The sequence below is a fragment of the Tenrec ecaudatus genome, chromosome 2, assembly GCF_050624435.1.
Source record: "Tenrec ecaudatus isolate mTenEca1 chromosome 2, mTenEca1.hap1, whole genome shotgun sequence".
NCBI classification, from domain to species: domain Eukaryota; kingdom Metazoa; phylum Chordata; class Mammalia; order Afrosoricida; family Tenrecidae; genus Tenrec; species Tenrec ecaudatus.
This window is the reverse complement of record NC_134531.1, coordinates 145,666,601-145,688,406: the sequence shown is the minus strand read 5'-3', so window position 1 is coordinate 145,688,406 and position 21,806 is coordinate 145,666,601. Positions and strand designations below refer to the sequence as shown.

At 42.1% G+C, this 21,806-nt stretch overlaps 1 protein-coding gene and 1 pseudogene across 2 annotated transcripts in view; both read left to right on the top strand.

The window, feature by feature from the left end:
• Positions 1-854: 854 nt before the first annotated feature.
• Positions 855-21,806, top strand: part of DNAJC18 (DnaJ heat shock protein family (Hsp40) member C18) — a 35,986-nt gene continuing 15,034 nt past the window's right edge. For both annotated transcript variants that reach the window (XM_075541638.1, XM_075541637.1), the window contains exons 1-3: positions 855-988; positions 2,866-3,049; positions 19,216-19,361. In XM_075541638.1, coding sequence (XP_075397753.1) covers positions 949-988; positions 2,866-3,049; positions 19,216-19,361 — 370 coding nt within the window. In that variant the 5' untranslated portion in view covers positions 855-948. The remainder of the gene's footprint in view (positions 989-2,865; positions 3,050-19,215; positions 19,362-21,806) is intronic.
• On the top strand, positions 14,293-14,394 carry LOC142442146 (small nucleolar RNA SNORA4; annotated as a pseudogene).

The following is a 21,806-nucleotide window of genomic DNA, read 5'->3' as shown; positions in this document are numbered from 1 at the left end:
GAAGAAGAGCCAAGGAAACGATTGGGCTGGAATGGGGAGGAAAAGTCTCAGATGGCCCCAAAGTAGGCTGCACCCACTGCTCCCCGGTGGTTCTGACTCGGACACCCTGTGGAGGGTTTCTCACGCTGTGAAATCGAGTCGTTAAAGGAACAGGCAACCTCATCTTTCTTCTACACGGAGCAGCCGGTAGCTTCAAACCGCGGACCCTGCCCTTGACTGCTAAGTCTCAGCAGTGCAATGCTTACGCGGCAGCGCCACCCGGACTAGAAAACACAAGGAAGGGCTAGAGAACTACAGTGCAGGCCGTTAGCCCGACCCTGAGGCCGCCCCTCTAAGGACTGACTGCCTGGACCTGTGCCTGAGGAACTGGGGGACCAGGTGTGTTCCTAGACGGCCCTTTGACCCCCTAAATCTACCTCACCTCGCCGTCCTAGTTTTCCGGCTCATCCCCAATCCATCTCTAAACCCCCAGGGCCGAGCACACACTGCACAGCACAGGCACTATCCTGTATTTTTCAAACGCATCCTTGAGCCTGACAGGTATGCCGTCACCGTGGTCTACGGCGGGGTTTGGGGAGTCCTCCGGGCCAGGTCGTCAGTCGCGCCTCCTTGGAAGCCACCATGCCCCCGCCACGGATGCGGGGAAATGCGGCCCGGAATTAATTAGCACGGTTTCCTAGTGTGAATGAGTAGCTCTGGGCAGTCAGCGAACAGCAAACGTCTCCACAGGCCTTCCCCCGCACCCCAAGGTCCGAGCTCTACACACCTCTCGGCACCCCGCTGGCCCCTTGCGCCGAGCCTGCCGGGAGTTGTAGTCCAGTGCCGGGCGCGGCCCCGCAGCCCCACAGGAGTAAGACTACAATGCCCAGCATGCAGCCGCGCTAGCACCCCCTTTCCTTCAGTCTCAGCAGAGGGGGAGGCCGGCCGACTGGCTGACAGGGAACCGCTATGGCTGCGACGCTGAGCAGCGGGGAGCGCTGGACGGAAGGTACCAGGTCTAGGCGATCGGTCGGACCAGGCGGGTCAGGAAGCGATCAGGGCTGGGCTCCCCACGGCGCTTACGGCTAGATCCTGGGCCACGGCTGAGGGAGGGGGCTCGTGCGAATGCGGCAGCCCGAGCGGGGTTTCGGACCGAGTGCAGGCCTGCCCAGGACCGGGGCTGGTCTCTGGAAAGGAGAAGCCGCGGGCCACGTCCAGAGACCCGAGTCACCAAGGACGACTTGTTGCCTGCTGCCTCCAGGCCCGCGCGCCCGTGCCCGCCAGGGCCCGCCGGCGCCGGGCCGGCAGAGTGATGCAGTCAGTCGCCTGCACCGTCTTTACCGGGCCCATGTCCCTGTTGCCAAACTGGGCCACCGGATCCAGTTCCAGGCTGATCTTGTCTCCCCCACCCCCACCTACCGCCCCCTCCGCCCCCCAGCCCGTAGGCCCGTCTTTCCCATTCTGAACAGGCCATTCATTCATGGCTCGTTCCTGCAGTCAGGTAAAAAGTATTGATCCATCGCGTATGATGTGCACTGCACTCTGCTGAGCACGAAGGTGCAGCGGGAATTTGCCAAGCACGGGCCACTGACAGCCAGTTAGCCCGCACTACAGGGCAAAGTCAAGGTTTGGGGAGCACACCGTCAAAGCACCCAACACCACCTCTGAGTCATGGAGTCATATGGAGGTCACATATGAAGGCATGAAGGATACACTGGAGTCGGCCAAGCAGACCCAGTGAGTGTTCCAGGCAGAGGAAACAGTATGTACAGGGAAGAAAAAAATGCGCTCATGATCTGAAAAGAAGTTGGTGTGGCTAGAGCAAGCTAGGTTGCAGGAGCCTTGGGGGCATAGCGGTTACACTTTGGGCTGGGGTCTGCAAGGTCAGCAGTTCAAAACCACCAGCCCGCTCTTCAGGAGAAAGACAGGGCTTTCTACTCCCATAAACAGTTACAGTCTTGGGAACTTACAGGGGCAGTTCTACCTTGTCCAATAGGGTCACTGTGAGTCGGCATCGCCTTGATGGCAGCGGGTTTAGTTCGGTTTGGTTTGGTTTGGTTTGTGGGGAGAGGGGATTGCAAAGGAGTGTGTGGTAAGAGGCTGGAGAAGGCAGGTTGTGCCCACCATAAGAAGTGTGGGCCAGGTGCAGTGCACAGTCACTTAGGAAAGAAGGATGTGGTCGCATTTGATCAAAAGGTTTTTAAGGCCTTTCCTAGACCCTAGAAAAGACAGGAGAGGTCTGTTCTCGTTGGCTAAGTTGCATTTGTTCTTCTTTACATTGTTATGAATTTATTCATTGGGTCCTCTCCCATTAAACTAGAAGCTCGGAGTCAGTAGTAGGTCTTTTTCATACACAGTTGCCCAATCTAGTCAGTTAAATGTTACATACATATTAGCTCTACAATTGTTGGCTTAAAATCATTGAATTAATCACAGTGGGTTCATGGCAACAAAAATGGTTCTTTCATGAATGATATCATCTTGGACCATAGACCACAGAGAAATAGATTTCCCTCTAAAGGAGTTCTATTGGGCAGAATCCCTTTTCTGTCTCTGAGTCAGAATTATTTGCTGACTGTTTGGTGGACATGATGCCTCATGTTTCTGACATTTACAAGTGTTTCTTGATTGGCTTCCATTTTTCCTGTACTCTTACGTTGTCACATGATGGCAGTGGGTTAGTTCACTGTTTTAGGGAAGATGATTATGTAGCATTATATTGATGTTTAAAAGTCACCATGACAAAAGAGTCAGCATGACATCAATTACCTGGCCTCACACTCACCAGTTTATGCCTACTAGCAAGCTGCTAGAAAGCTCAGGCAGGCAGCAAAGCTGATTTGCAGAGTCAAACCACGATCTAATGGAGGGGCTATTGCTTTGCAGCCTATATTGATGCAATTAGAAGAAACAAATACTCAGAAGACAGACCTCCCGAGGGTCATGACGCTTGCGGTTGCTGTAACTGCATGAAGGCACAGAAAGAAAAGGCTGAGAATGAGTGGACTCAGACCCGACAGGGTGAAGGGAGCGCCACTTACACACAGGAGCAGCTGCTTGGGGTGCAAAGGTGAGCCTGTGGTAGGATTAAATGCGTGATGAGAAGAGTGCTTGGTCCAGATGTGCTCTACAGGCATACCTCAGAGACATTGTGGGCACAGTTCCAGGCCCACAAGAAAGCTAATATCTCAATAAAGCGAGTCACACGACTTTTTTATTTCGCAGCACATATACAGGTTATGCTTTATATATCTCTGTAGTAGCATTCGAAAACTTTAGCAATACTGTGAGAATTACCAAAATGTGACACGGAGTAAACACGTACTTTTTGGAAAATGGCAATGATAGATTTGCATGATGCAGAATGTCACAAATCTTGAATTTGTTAAAAAGAAAACTGTAAAGTGAAGCACAATAAACTGAGGTGTGCCTGTGTTTAAGTATTGCATGCTGCTATTTCATAATGATTGTTGAAGCACACTTGCGTCTTGACTGCAGAAGGCAGACTGGATGAAGATAGAGTATGAAGGTACAATCTGAACGGACTGCCCTGCTTCTACTTCAAAAAAGGCAGTGGAAACCAACGCGATCTAAGAGACAGCTACAGAGCACACTGCCCAACAACACTAGAACATACATTCTTTTCAGGTGTCCATAGAAGTACTTCTGGGATGTACATTCTTCAGCATAGACCATTCTTAGACCATAAAACAAGGCTTTTTAAATTGTTGTTGTTAGGTGCTGTTGAGTCAGTTCTGACTCATGGCGACCCTCTGTACATCAGGATGAAATAGTGCCTGGTGCTATCTTCACAATTGTTTGCTATGTTGGATCCTGTTGTCGCTGTGGTGTCACACTGTCTCATTGAGGATCTTCCTCTTTTTCACTGAACCTTTACTTCGCCTAGTGTAATGTCCAGGGACTGGTCTCTCCTGATAAGATGCCCAAAGTACATGGGACCAAGTCTTGCCATCTTTGATTCTAAGGAACATTCTGGCTGTCCTTCTTCCAAGACAGATTTGTTTGTTCTTCGGGCAGTCCATATATATTCTGTATTCTTCACCAACACCATATTTCAAATTCATGAATTCCTTTTCAGTCTTTCTTATTTAGCTTGCGAGACAAGCATGACCAAATAACATGAACAGTTGGTTACCATATACCATGACTTGGGTCAGACCCAACTCCAGGTGACAGCTTCACCTTTGAACACTTTAAAAGATGTTTTGCAACAGATTTGCCCAATTCAATATGTCATTTGACTTATTGACTGATGCTTCCATGGTCATTGATGATGGACCCAAGTCAGTTGAAATCCTTGATAACTTCAGTACAGTTGACCCTTGAACAACACATAAGTGAGGGGTGCCAGCCCTCATTGTAATTGAAATTTTCTTTTATGACTTTTGACTCCCCCCAAATTTAACTACTAATAGATTCTGCTGATCAGAAGCCTAATTAATAACAAATAACCAATTAACATATTTTGCATGCAGTGTAACCCACAGAAAAACTGGATTTTCAGTACAAGATAAAAGGTATGTTATAAAAAGTGCCGGGTTTTGGTGCCTGCTGACTTAACTGAAGCATCTGTTCCATGATTTCCTTTTATTTCTTCTTTTTACAGTGCTCCATACACTGGACTCACTTATCTTAAAGTGGTGGGCAGTCACAGCTTTAGACCTCAATGTATAGTGCATGCAAAGGAATCCAACTTGCTCTTGTAATGCCATGTCCTTTCTCTGCTTCTTGGGAGCACTCCAGCTTCCCTGGTAGCATTTTGTATAGATCTCATGATGTTATTCAAAGTTTATAATATTGCACAAAACATGATAAAAATTCATGAGCAATATATATATATACAGGGAGTGCCTCAAAAGACCACCTTTTACTGTGATACACAAGTTACTAGAGACAACATACTCACCCTGAGAAGATTAGTGTCACAAGGTGTTTTGTTTTGTTTTTAACTTCACATATAAGTGGACCCTTGCAGTTCAAACTCAGGTTGTTTGAGAGTCAACTATAGTTTGTCCATTACTCATGCTACTGCATACTTATGAGAAATTGGTTTCAGGGTGAGAAATTTTTTCTTTCTGCTGAGAAATCCATGTTGAAGGCTGTAGTCTTTGATCTTTATCAGTACGTGCTTCAAGTCTTTTCTTATTTCAGCAAGCAAGATGATATCATCTCCATATTTCAGGGTGTTATGACTATTCTATGATCCTAATACTGTGTTCTTCAGCTTCTAGGGTAGTATATTAGCAAGCAGATTAAATAAGTATGGTAAAAGGATACAAGGGATATTTTTTGTGTGTGCTTCTGTTTTTTGTGGGGTTTTTTTTACATTTTATTAGGGGCTCATACAACTCTTATCACAATCCACACATATACATACATCAATTGTATAAAGCACATCCGTACATTCTTTGTCCTAATCACTCTCAAAGCATTTGCTCTCCACTTAAGCCCTTTGCATCAGGTACTCTTTTTTTTATCCCCTCCCTCCCCGCTCCCCCCTCCCTCATGAGCCCTTGATAATCCACAGATTGTTATTTTGTCATATCTTGCCCTATCCGGAGTCTCCCTTCCCCCCCTTTTCTGCCGTCCATCTCCCAGGGAGGAGGTCACATGTGGATCCTTGTAATCAGTTCCCCCTTTCCAACTCACTCACCCTCCACTCTCCCAGCATCACCCCTCACACCCCTGGTCCTGAAGGTACCGTCCACCCTGGATTCCCTGTGCCTCCAGCTCCCATATGCACCAGTGTACAACCTCTGCCCTATCCAGCCCTGCAAGGTAGAATTCGGATCATGGTAGTTGGGGGTAGGAAGCATCCAGGATCTGGGGGAAAGCTGTGTTCTTCATCGGTACTACATCGCACCCTGACTGACCCATCGCCTCTCCTAAACCCCTCTATGAGGGGATCTCCAGTGGCCGACACTTGGGCCTCAGGTCTCCACACTGCACTTCCCCCTTCATTCACTATGGTATACACACACACATATACACATATACATATATATACATACATACACATATATATATACACATACACATGCATATATATATTCTTTTTTTTTTTTTGCATGATGCCTTATACCTAGTCCCTTTGGCACCTCGTGATTGCACAGGTTGGTGTGCTTCTTCCAAGTGGGCTTTATTGCTTCTGAGCTAGATGGCCGCTTGTTCACCTTCAAGCTTTTAAGACCCCAGACACAATCTCTTTCGATAGCCGGGCACCATCAGCTTTCTTCGCCACATTTGCTTATGCACCCGTTATACAAGGGATTTTTTATAGTTTATGAAAATTTTTCATTATCTTTTCATTCCATTTCCCATGAATTTTGGAAACCCTCTTATATAACCCTGATAACGGCTTTCCTGATCTTAAACCATACAGTAGCTTTTTGTACTATTCAAATGACTATAAAATAAAAACCAAAGTCACTGCCATTGAATTGATGTCAACTCATAGCAACCCTATAGGACAGGCTTCTCTGGGTTTCTGAGACTGTGACTGTATAGGAGTTGAAAATCCCATCTTTCTCCTACTCAAATGACTCTAGACACTAAAGAAATACACTGTGAAATTAAAACAAAGAATGGGTGAAAGAGAAATCATAAGGGAAATTAGAAAATAATACTTTGAGATGAATAAAAATGAAAACACAGCATACCAAAACGTATAGAATGGAACTAAAGCAGTGCTTACTGGGAAATTTATAGCTGTAGACACTTCATGTTAAAAAATAAAATAAAAAGAACATTCTCAGTTCATCATTACCTAACATTCCACCTTAAGAAAGTGTTACTTAAAAATAAATTTTAAAATAAATAAAATTTTTAAAAGGAAGTGTTTTAAAAAAAATAACCCTAGATTCTCTCTAAACTTGGAAATGGACCCACTGCTGGGGGTCAGTCACCTTTCAGCCAAATTATAGATTGGCTTATAAAATAAACAATATCACCCAAGGGTACTATAGTCCGTTAAATAATCTTATGAGACTAACTGATCAATGTTTATGATAAAGCACAGATTAGAAGGGAAGTAGATAGAATGGGATAGAGAAGCTAGATTAATGATAACAGAACAAGCAAAATGGGGATTATATGAATCCTGACACTGAAGAATAGACATAGAAAGTATTACATGGGAACCCAATTTGCTGTGTAAACTTTTTACCAGAAATAAAAGAAGAAGAAGAAATGAAACTATGGAAAGGAGAGTAAACTAAACTGAAAGCAACTCAAGTGATGGAAATAATACAGAGTGAAAGTACATTGAACAGAGAAAATCGACAAATCCAGAAAGTTGGACTTTGAATATATAAACAAAACTGACAAACCACTAGCCAAACTGACCAATAATAAAACAGAAATGTGAAATAAATAAAATCAAGAATGAAAGGAGAAATGTTACCCACCTTATGGAAGTAAAAAAAAAGGACTATAAGCGAGTACTTCAAACAACTCTATGCCAGCAAATAAGATGCCCTACATGTAATGGACAAATTCCTAGAAGGCTGCAAATGACCAAACCTGACTAAAGAAAGTGGAAAATCTGCATAGACCCATAACAAGTGTGGCAGGTGCATAATCTCCTGTCAACTCGAGCGAAGGGGTGAAGTCTATCCTGTCAATCAGGTCATAGCCAACGATGCCTGTGTGGGCATGGCCTTCTCCTGAGGATTCTGGGAACTCCTGTCTTCCTCTCTGGAGGCAGGACACACACTCTCTTGGCCTTCCCCTTTCCTGATGTTGAGCCACTCAAAGAACTGGAGGAGATGCGTGGAGACTCCTACCAGCATTGAGATGCTTCCACTGCCACTGGATCCACAAGACTCTACCCACTGGCCTGTGATCTTCCTGCATTTGGCATTATTGCATATGCTTTGTGAGTCTGAAGAGGAATTTATGGACTAATATCTGATCTTATGGGCTTGATCTGAACTGGGCTGGGATGTTTTCTCAATATACAATTGTATATTGATAAACAGCTCTTTGATAAAAAGCTTTGATAAAAAGCTCTTTCTTATACATGTATGAGTGTTTATGAATTTGTTTCTCTAGTCAACCCAGACTAATACAAGTAAAGATAGTGAATTAGTTTTAAAAAATAAAATCCTCCAAGGAGAAATACAGGTCTTGGTGTCTTCATTGGTGAATTATATCAAATGTTTGGAGAATTAGCACTAATGCCTCACATGTCTTCAAAATAATGGGAGATAAGGGATACTTTCCAATTCCTATTCCTATTATAGTACTCTGATAATAAAACCAGAGAAAGACAATATAAAAAACAACAACCTAAACTTCAGGCTAATATCCCTTACAAATTAATGCTAAATGCACATAATATAAATACACTTAGGCAATAAAATCCTCCTTAACAAAGTGTTAGTAAGCCAAATCTAGTCATTTTTAAAGAGGATTATAACATAATCAAGTGGGATTCAACCTATAAATGCAAGGTTGGTTTAATGTATAAAAATCAACATGATACACTCTTAGTAGACTGAAGGGCAAAAAAAACCCACATAGATGCCTATAGAGGCAGGGGAAGTATGGAAAAAACCCAACACCCTTTCATAATAAAAACCCTCAACACATTAGCACTCTAAAGAATAAGCACGTAGGTTAATAGAAAGGACTTGAGGGTCAACAAACGCTTACGTTTGTGGCTGATTTTTTTTTTACATGAGTGTCAAGTCTATTCAGTGGGGGAAAGCATCTTTTCAAATTGTGCTAGCACAACACGCAAAAGAATGAACTTGAGCCCTTACTACCTTAGTTATCTAGTGTTGCTACAATAGACATTATACAAATAGGTGCCTGTTCCAACCTCAGACCCATTGCTGATTCCACTCAGCCACCCTACAGCACAGGCTAGAACTGCTTCGTGGAGTTTCCAAGGAGATAGCTCTTTGGAGAAACAGATGGCTTTAACAATCGAATATTTATTTTCTGACAATTTAGGAGGCTAGAAGGATAAATTTATCGTTCCAGGGGAGAAGCTTTGGTGGAGTAGTGGTTATGAGTTGGGCTGCAATCCGAAAGGTCAGCAGTTCAAATCCACCAGCTACTCCATGAGAGAAAGATGGGGCTTTCTAATCCCGTGAACAGTTACAGTCTTGGAAATTCACGGGGATATTCTGCCCTGTCCCAAGGGGTTACTGTGAGTTGATATTGACTTGATGGCAGGGAGTTAGACTAGAGGGGAAGGCTTTCTTGATTGTCTTCTGCCCCTGGGTGATAACCACAGGGCCAGGCTTCTCTCTTCTCGTAGCTCTGCTTCTTTGGCTTGATTCTTTCATCTCTCTTACATCTCAAAAGGGATATGAACTAATCCTGTCTAGTTAACATAATGGCATTATAACCATAGGCAGATAATTTAATATTTATAACACATAACATTGCTTCACATCCATAAGATTCCCTCACATCATATTAAAAAAGAAACTCAAGATCAGTGCATGGGGGAGGACCTCCACATTTCCAGGGTCATAGAGTGTGGTGCCAGTAACTGATCCCAGACCTCACTTGTGCATCTCTGTGTGTGTGCATACTTCTGTGTTTATGTTGAAAAGGTTACAGTAAGGATAAAACAAACTAAAAACACATTCCCATTTAGTCGATTCCAGCTCAGTAACCCGATACAAGACAGAGTAGAGCTGCTCCTTAAGGACTCCGAGATGGTAAACCTATACTGGAGCAGACAGCCTCCTCCTCCTCCTGAGGAGGGACTGGTAGGTTTGAACTGCCAGCCTTACAGTTAGCAACCCAGTGCTTGGCTCACAGTGCTACCAGGGCTCCTTACAGTAAATATATTCTCTCTCTAAAAAAGAACTGCCCCTTCACCAAAATTATTCAGAATCAATCACAGACTCAAATGTAAGAGCTAAGGCTATCACAAGTCTTAGAAGAAGGAAACAAAAAAAATTTCATGACTTTGGATTAGGCAGTGATTTCTTAGGACACCAGGAGCACAGTGACACAAGGGAAAATAGATCCAAGCGGTCCTGGAAGAACTGTGCTTCCATACTGACGTCTCATGGCGAGTCCCTTCTGATGATGCTGAACACCTTATTTCTCTTCATTTGTTTTCTCATTATTATTGCCTTTTGTTATCAGTATTTTTAGCTTATAAATTCAATCTTTGTTTTTGGAAGTTGGAAACATTACATAAAACAGCTATGTCTTAGTACATACATAAAAATACATAAATCATGAACAATTACTCAGATAATGAAGAGTTGGACAAGTCATTATTTTGTCAGTTGCAGTAATGATTCCACTTATAGAAAGTTTTGGATCATCTGGATTATCCCCGGAAGCAGAGGCCATGTTTCTAGTCAGAAATTAAGTGACAGTAGTCTATATGGTCCTTTTCTTTTATTCGGCTTCTGTTTCACAGTTACATCTCACTGTTTCCTAAGTCTAACTTCAGCTAACCGTTTCAGGGTAAAATTTTTGGACAACTTCTCCTCTTCCTCATTTTTTTTCTTCGTCAGCATATCTTTTCTATTCAAAAATCCATTAAGTTCTACTCTGTCAGTTCCCCTTCTTCATGACCTTGAGCTGGTTCACATGAGTGATATGAAGTTCTAGATGCAGTATGGTTGCCGAATAAGCGACTTTTCCACTGATTTCTTTCATCATCATATTCTGCTCAAATGCGTAGAGTGTGGTCATGTAACGCTGCAATTTTTTTCACATCCCTGACATGCATTTTCCTGTAACTTTCTCTCAGGAAGATGCAACATTCTGAAGACTCTAAAGAACATTTTAATTCTTCCAGAAATCGCACAAATGCTGCCATGCCTCCATCTCCTGCAGCGTTTGTCTGAGCAAACACAATCCATAGGCAGGCTGATTTTAAAAGTGGTCATGGCACTTTGATCCATGGGCTGAATTTCAACTGGTGTGTTGGCAGAACACTTGCACAGTTTGATTTAGATCAGCCACATGAGAAGGTTATAGCGTTGTTGAATAGCAACCATCAGAAAAGGGAGCTCTTTTCAGTGTAGTTGGCATCTACCTCTGGAGTGAAACCAGTTAAAGACCAGCCTTCTAATAACATCATTGTTATCCTGGCACTGGAGTGACTTTTATAGCAGACAGCTTATTTTTCTCCGTGTATATGTATCTTTGGGTTTTCTTAAATGGTAAACAAGAAAAGAGCCTGATGTAAATCCAGCAGGATTTCCTCCAAACAGCTTTGAGGCTCTGTCTTTAAATGCCTTGAAATCAGATATTTACTACACTCTTAGTAAATTCAAGTGTAGTTCTGCTCTGGCATGCTTTTTCAAAACAAGATTATCTGGTCCACATTGAAAATCTGTTATGGTAGACATTCTTCATTTCGTATTATCTTGTCGTTTTTGGCAGCTTCAACATTAGTACTTCCTGGTTCTCCAGTTTTACGGACCTTCTCTAACCAAAAAACTCACTCTCATCGAGTCAATTCTAAGTCATGGTGATCCTATAGGCAGTAGAACCGCCTCTGTGGATTTCCAAAAACGTAACTCTCTGTGTGAGTAGAAAGCTTCATTTTTCTCCTGAGACATGGATAGTGGTTTCGAACTGCCGACCTCAAATTCATAACCCAACATACAGCCCACTATATCACCAAAACTCCTTTCTTATACTAAAGAGTTTCAAAAAGTTCTGGGGAAAATCTTATTATTTTTCAATTCCATTTTCCACAGACTTTTAAAAGCCCCCTCATCTAAGCCAATTTATGCTTAAAGTGCTGAAACCAGCCCTCGGTAGCATTAAAGTATTCACGGTCATCTCCTTGCTGTCCCTTCAGGTGTTCAAAAGGCTGTTTGCCTTTCATTTGCATCATCGGTAAATTCAGAGGACTTAACAGCTTCTCCGTGCCATAGATCAGTTCTTGCTTCTTTTTTGTTAAAATTGTCTGTTGTGTACCAAATGTTCCTTAACCGCCTCCAAAATCCTATTTTTATCCTTAGTGATTGTCAAAACATTCAAATGAGGCAGTCTTTCCTCGGTGCCATTTTGTAGACTTTCTTTCCATTATCATGGGCTTGAATGAGCCTTCACTTTATCTCCATGTCTAGAGTCTTTCTCGCTTTCTTTTATGGATTCGAATTTAGAGTGGCATGGCTTCTTTAGCTGGACATGCTGTGGGATGATCAACAGTGGTGAGCTAACAGGCTGGTGGGTTGACCCCATCAGCCGTTCCTCCAGAGAAAGCTATAGTAGTCTCCTTCATCCAGATTCAAAACAAATCCCTCTGGACTGACAGTGACTCTATACTAGGATAGAGTAGCGCTACCCCAGTGGGTTTCTGAGTCTGCAGTTCTTTAGGGGAGTAGACGTCTCTCCTCTCTCCTGCTGAGAGGCTGGTGGTGAGAATACTGCCTTGGAAATCCTATGGGGTTTCGTTGTGTCTTACCAGGGTTGCGAGGAGCCCTCGTGGTGCCATAGGCTAGGCTGCCAAGTCAATGATTCAAAACCATCAGCCGATCCAAGGGAGACGGTGAGACTATGTGTTCCGATAAAATGTACATAGGTTCACTAGGAGTCCTAATCGACTCACTGGCAGTGCTTTATGAAATAAAATAAAGGTCTTTATGAATCGGGAACAAAGCAGTGGATTGGGGTTTGTAAGCAGTAGCGAATAGAGTTTAATATACTGCGGACTGCTAGAGAAGGAATGAACCCATCTTGGAAGAAGTGCAGCGGAGATGCCCCTTAGAAGCGAGGATGGCAAGATGTGGGACGTGCTGTCCTTTCCACTCAGTGAACACTTGCACTGCAAAGGGTAGCTATGTAAAGCACTGAGAGCGAGGAGGATGATTCCAAGCCACGGGATTCTCAGTCAATTCATATGCATGTGAAAGGTGGGCGTTGAATAAGAAAGAATGAAGAAGAATCAATGCATTTGTGAATTAGGGAGCTGGGGAAGACTATTGAAAGAACCATGGACTGCCAAAAGAACAAACAGATCTGTCTCAGAAGGAGTATGGCCCTTAGCAGTGAGGATGACACGACTTCCTTTCATGCGCTTCAGGCGTGTTATCAGGAGAGCCCAGGCGCTAGAGGAGGATGGCATGCGTAGTAAAGTGGAGGGGCAGCGGAAAAGAAGACCCTCAAGGGGATGGCTTGCTAGAGTGGCTTCACAGTGACCTCAAACCTGGCAATTATTGTGAGGTGGTTGTAGGGCCGTTCTGTTGCACATAGGGTCCCTTGGCGACTGGGACTGAACAACAGTAAGCAGTGCAGGTGTTACCATGTGAGAAACTTGCACAACTTGCCTTCAAAGAACAAGTCGTGCTTCTACTGACAGGAAACGCTGGATCCGAGCGCACTGTTGGCCTGCTCTCCAGGGAAGTAGCGTCATCACAGTGAAGTAGGCGTTCTGGCTGTCGGGCAGGTGGGCAGTTACATTGTTGTATTGGGTCGAGTGGAACATAGTCCACCTTCCTATTTGTAACAGCCTCTGACACTGCCTTCATTGCAGACCAGGCCTGCTATGTGACAGTGTTTTGGACATCATAAAATTGAGTATCTGAGGAGAACATCAGCAAATTACACACTGCAACAGTGCATGTCGTACATAGCACTATCAAAAAGGTTTTTTATTGTGAATTAGATGTGTGGATTTATATATTAAATCATCTATTTTACATTCACCAAACAACTTATCAAACCTCCCAATGGCTTGCGGTTTCCCTCCCGCCTCCCTTTTTTTCCATCTCTCTCTTGTACTTTATTACTTTACCCTTCACCTATGTTAACACCTGTCTGTGCTCTGGCTTCTTGCTTCCCCTCCTTCTTCTCCCACCTCTGGTCGCACCATCCAGTCTGTTTCTTTAGGAATGAAACCCTTCTCTTGATTTTTTATTTATTCATTTATTTTAACAAGTGGTCTCATACACTATTTATCCTTTTGTTTTTGACCAGCTTCCCTCAGCATGATACCTTTTAAGTCTTTCACAGCATTACACATTTTTATCATTATTTAATGATGCACAGTATTCCATGTGTGCATGTGCCAAAGTTTGACCATTCTTCCACTGATGCATTTAGCTTCTTTTCATGTTCTTAGTATTGTGAGTAATGCTTCAGTGAACATGGGTGTGCATATACCTGCTCATGGTAACACAGTAAAATAAAATAAAAACAGTGATTTATCATAACTCAAATATGTCATAAGTTAGGGACTACCGGTAAATTACTAATTGTAAATTCATCAAAATTCAAAACTTAGATACTTCATAAGATACCAAGAAAATTACAGGACAAAAAAAATTATAAGACAAACAATAGAGAGGAAAAATATTTTCAAATAAGGGTTTAGTTTTGGGAGAATAAAGAGAAGACCACACTCCACAGTGGGCTATATCACTTAGTATAGTTCGCTACTATTTTGTGGCCTACATTTAAAAAAAATTAATTAAAAAATTAAAAAAGGGTTTAGTATCCAGAGTATATAAAGAACATGTACAGCTCAACAATTTAAAAAATACATAATGGAAAAACAAAGGATTTGAATATCCATTTCTCTAAAAAATATATACCCATTCTGTCTTATTCTGCTGTTTACAAGGTCACTATGAGTGGAAGCAACGCGAAGGCACCTAACAACAACAATGTGATTTGGACTCACAGGGACTTTAGATTATGTTTCCAGTGTGTAAGTCATTACAGGAGGAAAGGGCCTCATCTTCTGCTTTCTTCAGGTCGGGTGTTTTTGATATCATTTCCCAACTTGTGGTCCCTCTGGTCATCAGTAGTTAATGCATCAAATCTGCCCTTAAGATGGTCTCTAAGATATGACAAAACAACGATGTATAAATTACCAAGGGCATATGAGGGAGGGGGGAAGGGGGAGGGAGGAGGGGAAAAAAAAGAGGACCTGATGCAAGGGGCTTAAGTGGAGAGCAAATGCCTCGAGAATGATTGGGGCAGGGAATGTATGGATGTGCTTTATACAATTGATGTATGTATATGTATGGATTGTGGTAAGAGTTGTATGAGTCCCTAATAAAATGTAAAAGAAGAAAAGAGAATAAAATGATTAGGGCAAAGACGGTAAAAAAAAAAAAAAGAGTTGTATGAGCCCCAATAAAATGACACCAAAAAAAAAAAAAAGATGGTCTCTAAATTCAGATGAGATATGCTGATAAGTTGTATTTTGTCTCTTGTGGAATTGTGTCAGTTTTCTTTCACTTCAGTCTTAATTTACATATGAACAATTAATGGTCTGTTAGCTGTTCCAAGACAGAAATTTCTTCCTTGGCTTTTGGAATGTTGATAACGGTCTTTTCTTTCCTACTCATTATTTGTACTTTGGTCTTTATATATATATATTTGAATTTATAAAAATTATTTTACTGACATAGAATTTGCTCATTATACAATTCATTGGTTTAGCTATATTAAAAAGAGTTGTACAATCATCACCACAATTGATTTTAGATCATTTTCTTCATTTTTGTACCTATTAATATTAGGTTCCCGTTTCCCCCGACAACCCAATCTCTCCTGTCATAGCCCTAAGGAGCTTTTTTTTAAATATTATTTATTTATTTTTAATCATTTTATTGGGGCCTCATACAATTCTTATCACAATCCATACATATATCCATTGTGTTAAGCACATATGTACATTTGTTGCCATCATCATTCTCAAAACATTTGCCTTCTACTTGAGCCCTTAGTATTGGCTGCTCATTTTCCCCTTCCCTCCCCAGTCCCCCCTTCCTTATGAACCTTTCATAATTCATAAATTATTATTATTTTTTTATATGATACACTGTCCTACATCTCCCCCACCCTCTTCTCTGCTGTCCATCCCCCAGGGAGAAGGCTATACATAGGTTCTTGTAATCAGTTCCCCCTTTCTACCCCACATTCCCTCCACTCTCCAGGCATCGCCACTCTCATCACTGGTTCTAAAGGAGTCATCTGTCCTGGATTCCCTGTGTATTATTATTATTACTTTATCCTCACCACCTTATATTAAACTTGGGTTTTATTGTTTCTGTTGGGTTTCCCACTTTGTGACCCACAGGAGAAGTGGATGCATAGTGATAATAACGGATACAGGGGTGGAGAGGGAATGCAGGAGGGGAGTGATAGGGAAGGAGGATTTGGGAAGTGGGAAATGAAGGCGGGAGTGGGGAGGGAGCACTGGAACTGACTGTTTGCACAACTCATTATAAAGGCCATTTAACCATGCGGGGGGGAGGGGGGATATGTTCCAAAATTGATATGGTAATGATTGTACAATTATCCTTGATATGATTGGATGATTGAACTATTGAGCTGTATGCTATGTAAATTATATGCCAATAAGACTGTGAAAAAACCCAAACCAATTGATGGTCTGCTCTGCAGTCAGTCCCTGACCTTATTTTGTTTGAAACCATTTTATTGACATATAATTCCCATGTCATACAATTCAATAGTTGAATCGTGTTAGACAGTTGTGCAGTCATCTCCACGATCAATTTGAGAACATTTTCTTCTTTCTTGTGCTCAGTGTTACTGCTTCCCGTTTCCTCACAGCTCCCCTGCCATAGCCCACAAAAATCATTAATCCAGTTACTATCTCTGTAGATTTTCCCTAGCCTGCCTAAACAGAAATCCATACCAAAAAAAACAACAACAGAGCAAAACCTCAATAGAAGAGAAAGCAGAAAATATTAAAACCCCCTTGTCAGTGCCCCACCTCTGAGGCCAGGATGGCGACGGAATTCAGCACCTTCCTCAAGAATGTCGGGCCGCTGCTGGCCATGTCCTTCACTGTGGCGGGCCTCACCAAGCCCCTGTTAAGCCGCTACACCGAGTACTCCAGCGTGATCAACAAGGCCTCGCCCTACAGCTGCCCACTGTCCCCTACGAGAGGCGGGGCCTGCCCGATGTGCTCAGCCACCCGCAGGACCTGCGGGGGCCCCAGCCTGGAGTGGTTGAAAAAACTGTCAACCCTGACAGTGACAAGGACAGTCACCAATAAAAACGTGGAAAAGAAAATATTAAAGAGTAGAACAAATTTCAAATGGATCAAAAGGGAGATCAAATGATGTTAAATTGTAACCGAGCTGCAGCTGCAGTAATCCACTTTGCAATGCATGCTGCATGGTAGCAAGGCTGCTCCTGGACCTGGTCTGCATTCAGAGAGGACACACCAGAGGCTTAATCCATGTGGATTTCCTTCACCTTTTTTTAAAAAAACTGGAGCAGCTTTAAAATTCCTGACCTTGCTTTGGCTAATGATACTGAGTTTCTCCATCGTCTTTTATAGATGTAGTCAGTGTGATTCCTATGTACATATTTCATCTGGCAAAGTCAAAATGAATAGTCGCTGTTTACGTTGTGGGAAAGGGTATTTGCAGTGATCTTGCAAAGTTCTGTCTTGTGACCTCCAGCTTCCTTTCTGTCACCGAAGCCATATTGTCTGACCACTGAGCCTTCCTCTTTGTTTCCAACTTCCATATTCCAATCACCAGTAATCATCAATGAATTTTGATTGCATGTTTGATCCATTTCATACTGAAGATGCTGATACAATTCTTTTAAAAAAATCATTTTATTGGGGCTCATACAGCTCTTATCACAATCCATCATACATCCATTGTGTCAAGCACATTTGTACATTTGTTGCCATCATCATTTTCAAAGCATTTTCTTTCTACTTGAGTCCTTGGTAGCTCATAGGATTTTTCAGTTTCTTCATCATTCACTCTAGTGGTTGGTTTATAAACTTGAATAGTCGTATCAACTGGTTTTCCTTATAGGTCTATAGGTATTACCCTATCAATTTTTCAATCCCAGTGTAGTAAATCATATGATTGCCTAATTCAAATGGCCAGTACTGTAAGCTCACTAATGCTTAGGCCTTCCACTTCATGCTGTTGACTTCCCGTTTTCCTAGATCCTATTTTGTGCGTTCCTCCTTCTGATTATCGAGCTGATTCTTCTGTGCCACAACAGTAAATGAAGGTCCCCGAAGCTTTGCTCCCTCCACGTCGTTAGGGTCGATGCTTCTTGGAGGAAGCAGTTCTTCCCGAGAGCCTTGGTTCCTTAATGGATTATGCCTTGGGCTGCTACCTGCAACGTCTTAGCAGTTTAAGATTCCCGTTTGCTCTGCAAAAGACAGACGAGGCTTTCTGCTCCTATAAAGGTTTACAGCCTTGGAAGCCTACAAGGGTAGTTCTGGCCTGTCCTCTGGGGTCACTGTGAACAAGCTGGCAGTACGTTTGAGTTTGTTTGGGTTCCAACCTGGGGGCTTATCTTCTGGAACGATATCAGACACTATTCCATTGCTGTTTGCTAGGCTTTGAGTGGCCAAGTTTTCAGAAGTGGCCCAACTATTCCTTTTTCCTAGTCTCTCTTAGTCGGGAAACTGCTGAAACATGCTGAGCCGGGGTGACCCTGCTGGTAGTTGAAACGCTGATGGCACAGCTTCCAGCGTCAAAGCAACACACAAGCCACCGCAGTGTGACAGAGAGATGAGCAGCGAGACCTAGTTTGCTTCATAAAATGTCATCGTAAGCACCATAAAAGTGAAAACGTTTTTTGGAATTGCTGCTCTAGTCTAAATCATTATACTCTACTTCTCATCTTTCAAATGTTATGGATCAATCTCCAAGATATATTGTTAGTTAAAAAAGGCAAGATATAGAAAGATATCTATGTATATAAATAATGTGCTTTGATTTAGATTAGAAAGACACTTTTATACATAGATTCTTTCTGTACATAAGATTCACAGGAAACTTTGTGTGGAGGATGGAGTCCAGGAATGGGGAACAACGAAGATTTTGCATGGTGTGCCACTTAGAACGCTGAGGTTTTTTCTTTTATCATGGTATAGATTCGCTGTTTAAAAGGATAGCTATTAAGAAACTGTGAGAGAAATAAATCGGGTGGTTTGATTTCTTTCTTTCTGGTGTTCCTTCCCTGTGGTATGTCTCTTAAACTTGTACCTTAAAGTAAGAGTTAGCCTACTTGTTCTACCCACTTGCAAGTACATTGAAAGAATAAAACAGTAGACGTGAAAGCACTTTGAAAAGCATTCAGCTCTTGGTGGCAGGACATTGTTGATGAATTTGAATGGTTTACTGATGTGTTCACCAGTTTTCTCTTAGCTTTGTTTTAAGGGCTCGGAGCTTGGAGGGTGGATCAGTGTACTACTTGGTAGTTAGATGCACAAAAGGGGCCTGTGTACACATAACATGGTTCTGATGTGTTTTTTAGAATCAAGAAATGCAGAAATTACTATGAAATTCTGGGAGTTCCACGAAACGCCAGTGATGAAGAGCTTAAGAAAGCTTATCGAAAACTCGCCCTGAAGTTTCACCCAGACAAGAACTGTGCTCCGGGAGCAACGGATGCTTTCAAAGGTAGGGTCCTGAACTAAGGCGTCGGTGTGGTGGCGGCTGCTCCTACCCCGTTGTTTGCACTCGCAGGTATATTGGCATGATCAGACCATAGCAGGGTTTTGCCCCTTCCTGCCTTCATTTTAGTTACTTTTGGAAAAGTATTTGTTCTTCCTGCAGTGCCTGATTCAGCCATACCTTCAATGACTAAGCAATTATTTATGGAAGATTTTCTGTGCACCAGTTGGCAGGGTGAATGAAACAGACGTGAGTCCTCTGATGGAATTTAGGGCGATGGAGGCTTGCAGGTAGGCCCTAAGCAGGAATCCCAAACTTGTCATCATGAAACTTTGTTCATGAAACCTAGCTGACATGTTCATATGAAAAGACTGTGTATAAAAATGAGCATAAATACAGTTACAGGTAAAATCTTTTCCCACCGATTCTAATGATAAGTTCATCAATACAGTCTGAAGCTATTTTGGACTCAATATATCATAAAAACTTCCAGAGCGGGGACAGGTTGAAGGTAAATGAGGAGCAAATACAGGAGCGGGAAGAATGCTCGAGAACTGACTGGTGATGTTTATACACCTCTTTTAAACACGACTCAACTGTGGAAGTGCATGAGATGTGCTATCTCTCTCAGTAGAACTCTTGGGGGAAATCCACTCACCCAGTGAATTCCTTCATTGATGCAAGCAAACATGCTTAGTGGATGCTAAAACCATCGATTGAGTGATAGGCTGTTGGTAAGATAGTCACGTGATCTCAAAGTCTCACTCCACAAAATTACTTATGCTGCTGCTCCGCTTAGTGATTACAAAGGAGAAAATATCCCTTTACAATGCAAATATCTGGTTGTCACTACTTTGGCCAAATGATCCAGTTTAGCATCACCAATAGTGGGACAACCTACCATCGATATGCTACAAGCAGCACCTCTGTGGCATTCCTACCATCATGTCGGACCAGAATCTAGCAATGAAGGAACAATGGGGATATGGGACACTTCACAAAAACACTGGCCTCCTCTTTCAAAGCTATATAATGGGGATAAAAAGGTGAGAGGCTGTCCTGATGTAAAATAAACTAACAAGACAAAACCAAATGTTCTACATAAACTGAATGAACCAGTTGATGAAATTGATGTTAATTTTCTTAGCTGTGATAAAATATTGTAGTCATGTAGGGAAATAATCTTTCTTCTTAGGAAGAAAGTTTTATATATGCTAAAGTTTAATGGGTAAAATACCTTAATATATTTGGCCTCCTTTTTAATGATGCAGCAAAACAAATTTATATGTATGATTCTAGATGTGGAGAAAGCTCTAGTGGTGTAGTGCTTATGCATTTGGCTGCTACCACAAGGTCAGCAACTCAAAAGTAACAGCCACTCTGAGGGAGAGACAGGGCATTCTACTCCTGCGAATAGTTGCCCTTGGGGCACTCACAGAGGCAGTTCTACCCTGTGCAATAGGGCTCGCTAGGAGTCGATATCGACTCCATTAGCAGTACGTTTAGTTTGTTGTTGTTATTGTTATCTATTTTTGTGACTGTATGCATGCCTTTATGAGAGGAAAGTGATGTGGCAAATCTACTGTGCTGAATCAAATTGAAGGCTATACAGGCAATGTTTGTACGATTTTTTTTTCAACTTTAATGTGGGTTTGAAATTTTTCAAAATAAAGTGTAGAAAACAATAGACCTAAGAATAAAAAAATTTTAAGTCATGTGCTGAGGGGAACAATCTACTATTGTGCATATTGTCACCAAGAGTCTAGTTCTTATACTTTCAACAAGGAAACAGCTCATGTTCTTCTTTACCCTTTTTCAACAGTCTATTGACTTATAATACACAGAACGTACAATTCAGTAGTTCAATCATATTAAAAAGAGGCGTGTATTAATCACGGTTAATTTTAGAATGTCTTCTTCTTGCTTGTCCTCATTGTTATGAGCTCCTCATTCCCAGTCTCCCCTGCCACACCCCCGGGGGCCATTAATCTCGTTACTGCCTCTCTAGGTTCACCTCTTTTACACTTTCATGTAAGCTGTCGCACAGACTAATGATATTTCTTTGGGAAATCTGCCAGATTTTAAAGAATTTGAATGATTAAACAACTGTTTAGGTTTTTTCTGCTTAGTTTTTTCTTTTTCTTTTTTAATCATTTTATTGGGAGCTCTTATAATAATCCAGACATCCTTTGTGTCAAGCACATTTGTACGTATGTTGCCATCTTTCTTTTCAAAACATTTTCTTTCTACTTGAGCTCTTGGTATTAGCTCCTCATTTTTTTCCTCCCTCCCCCAAGCTCCCACCCTCGTGAAGCCTTAATAAATTGTAAATTATTATTATTTTCATATCTTACACCATCCACTGTCTCCCTTCACCCATATTTCTGTTGTTCATCACCCTGTGGTGTTGTGTTTGTGTGTGGGGAGTTATATGTCAGTTATGCAATAGTT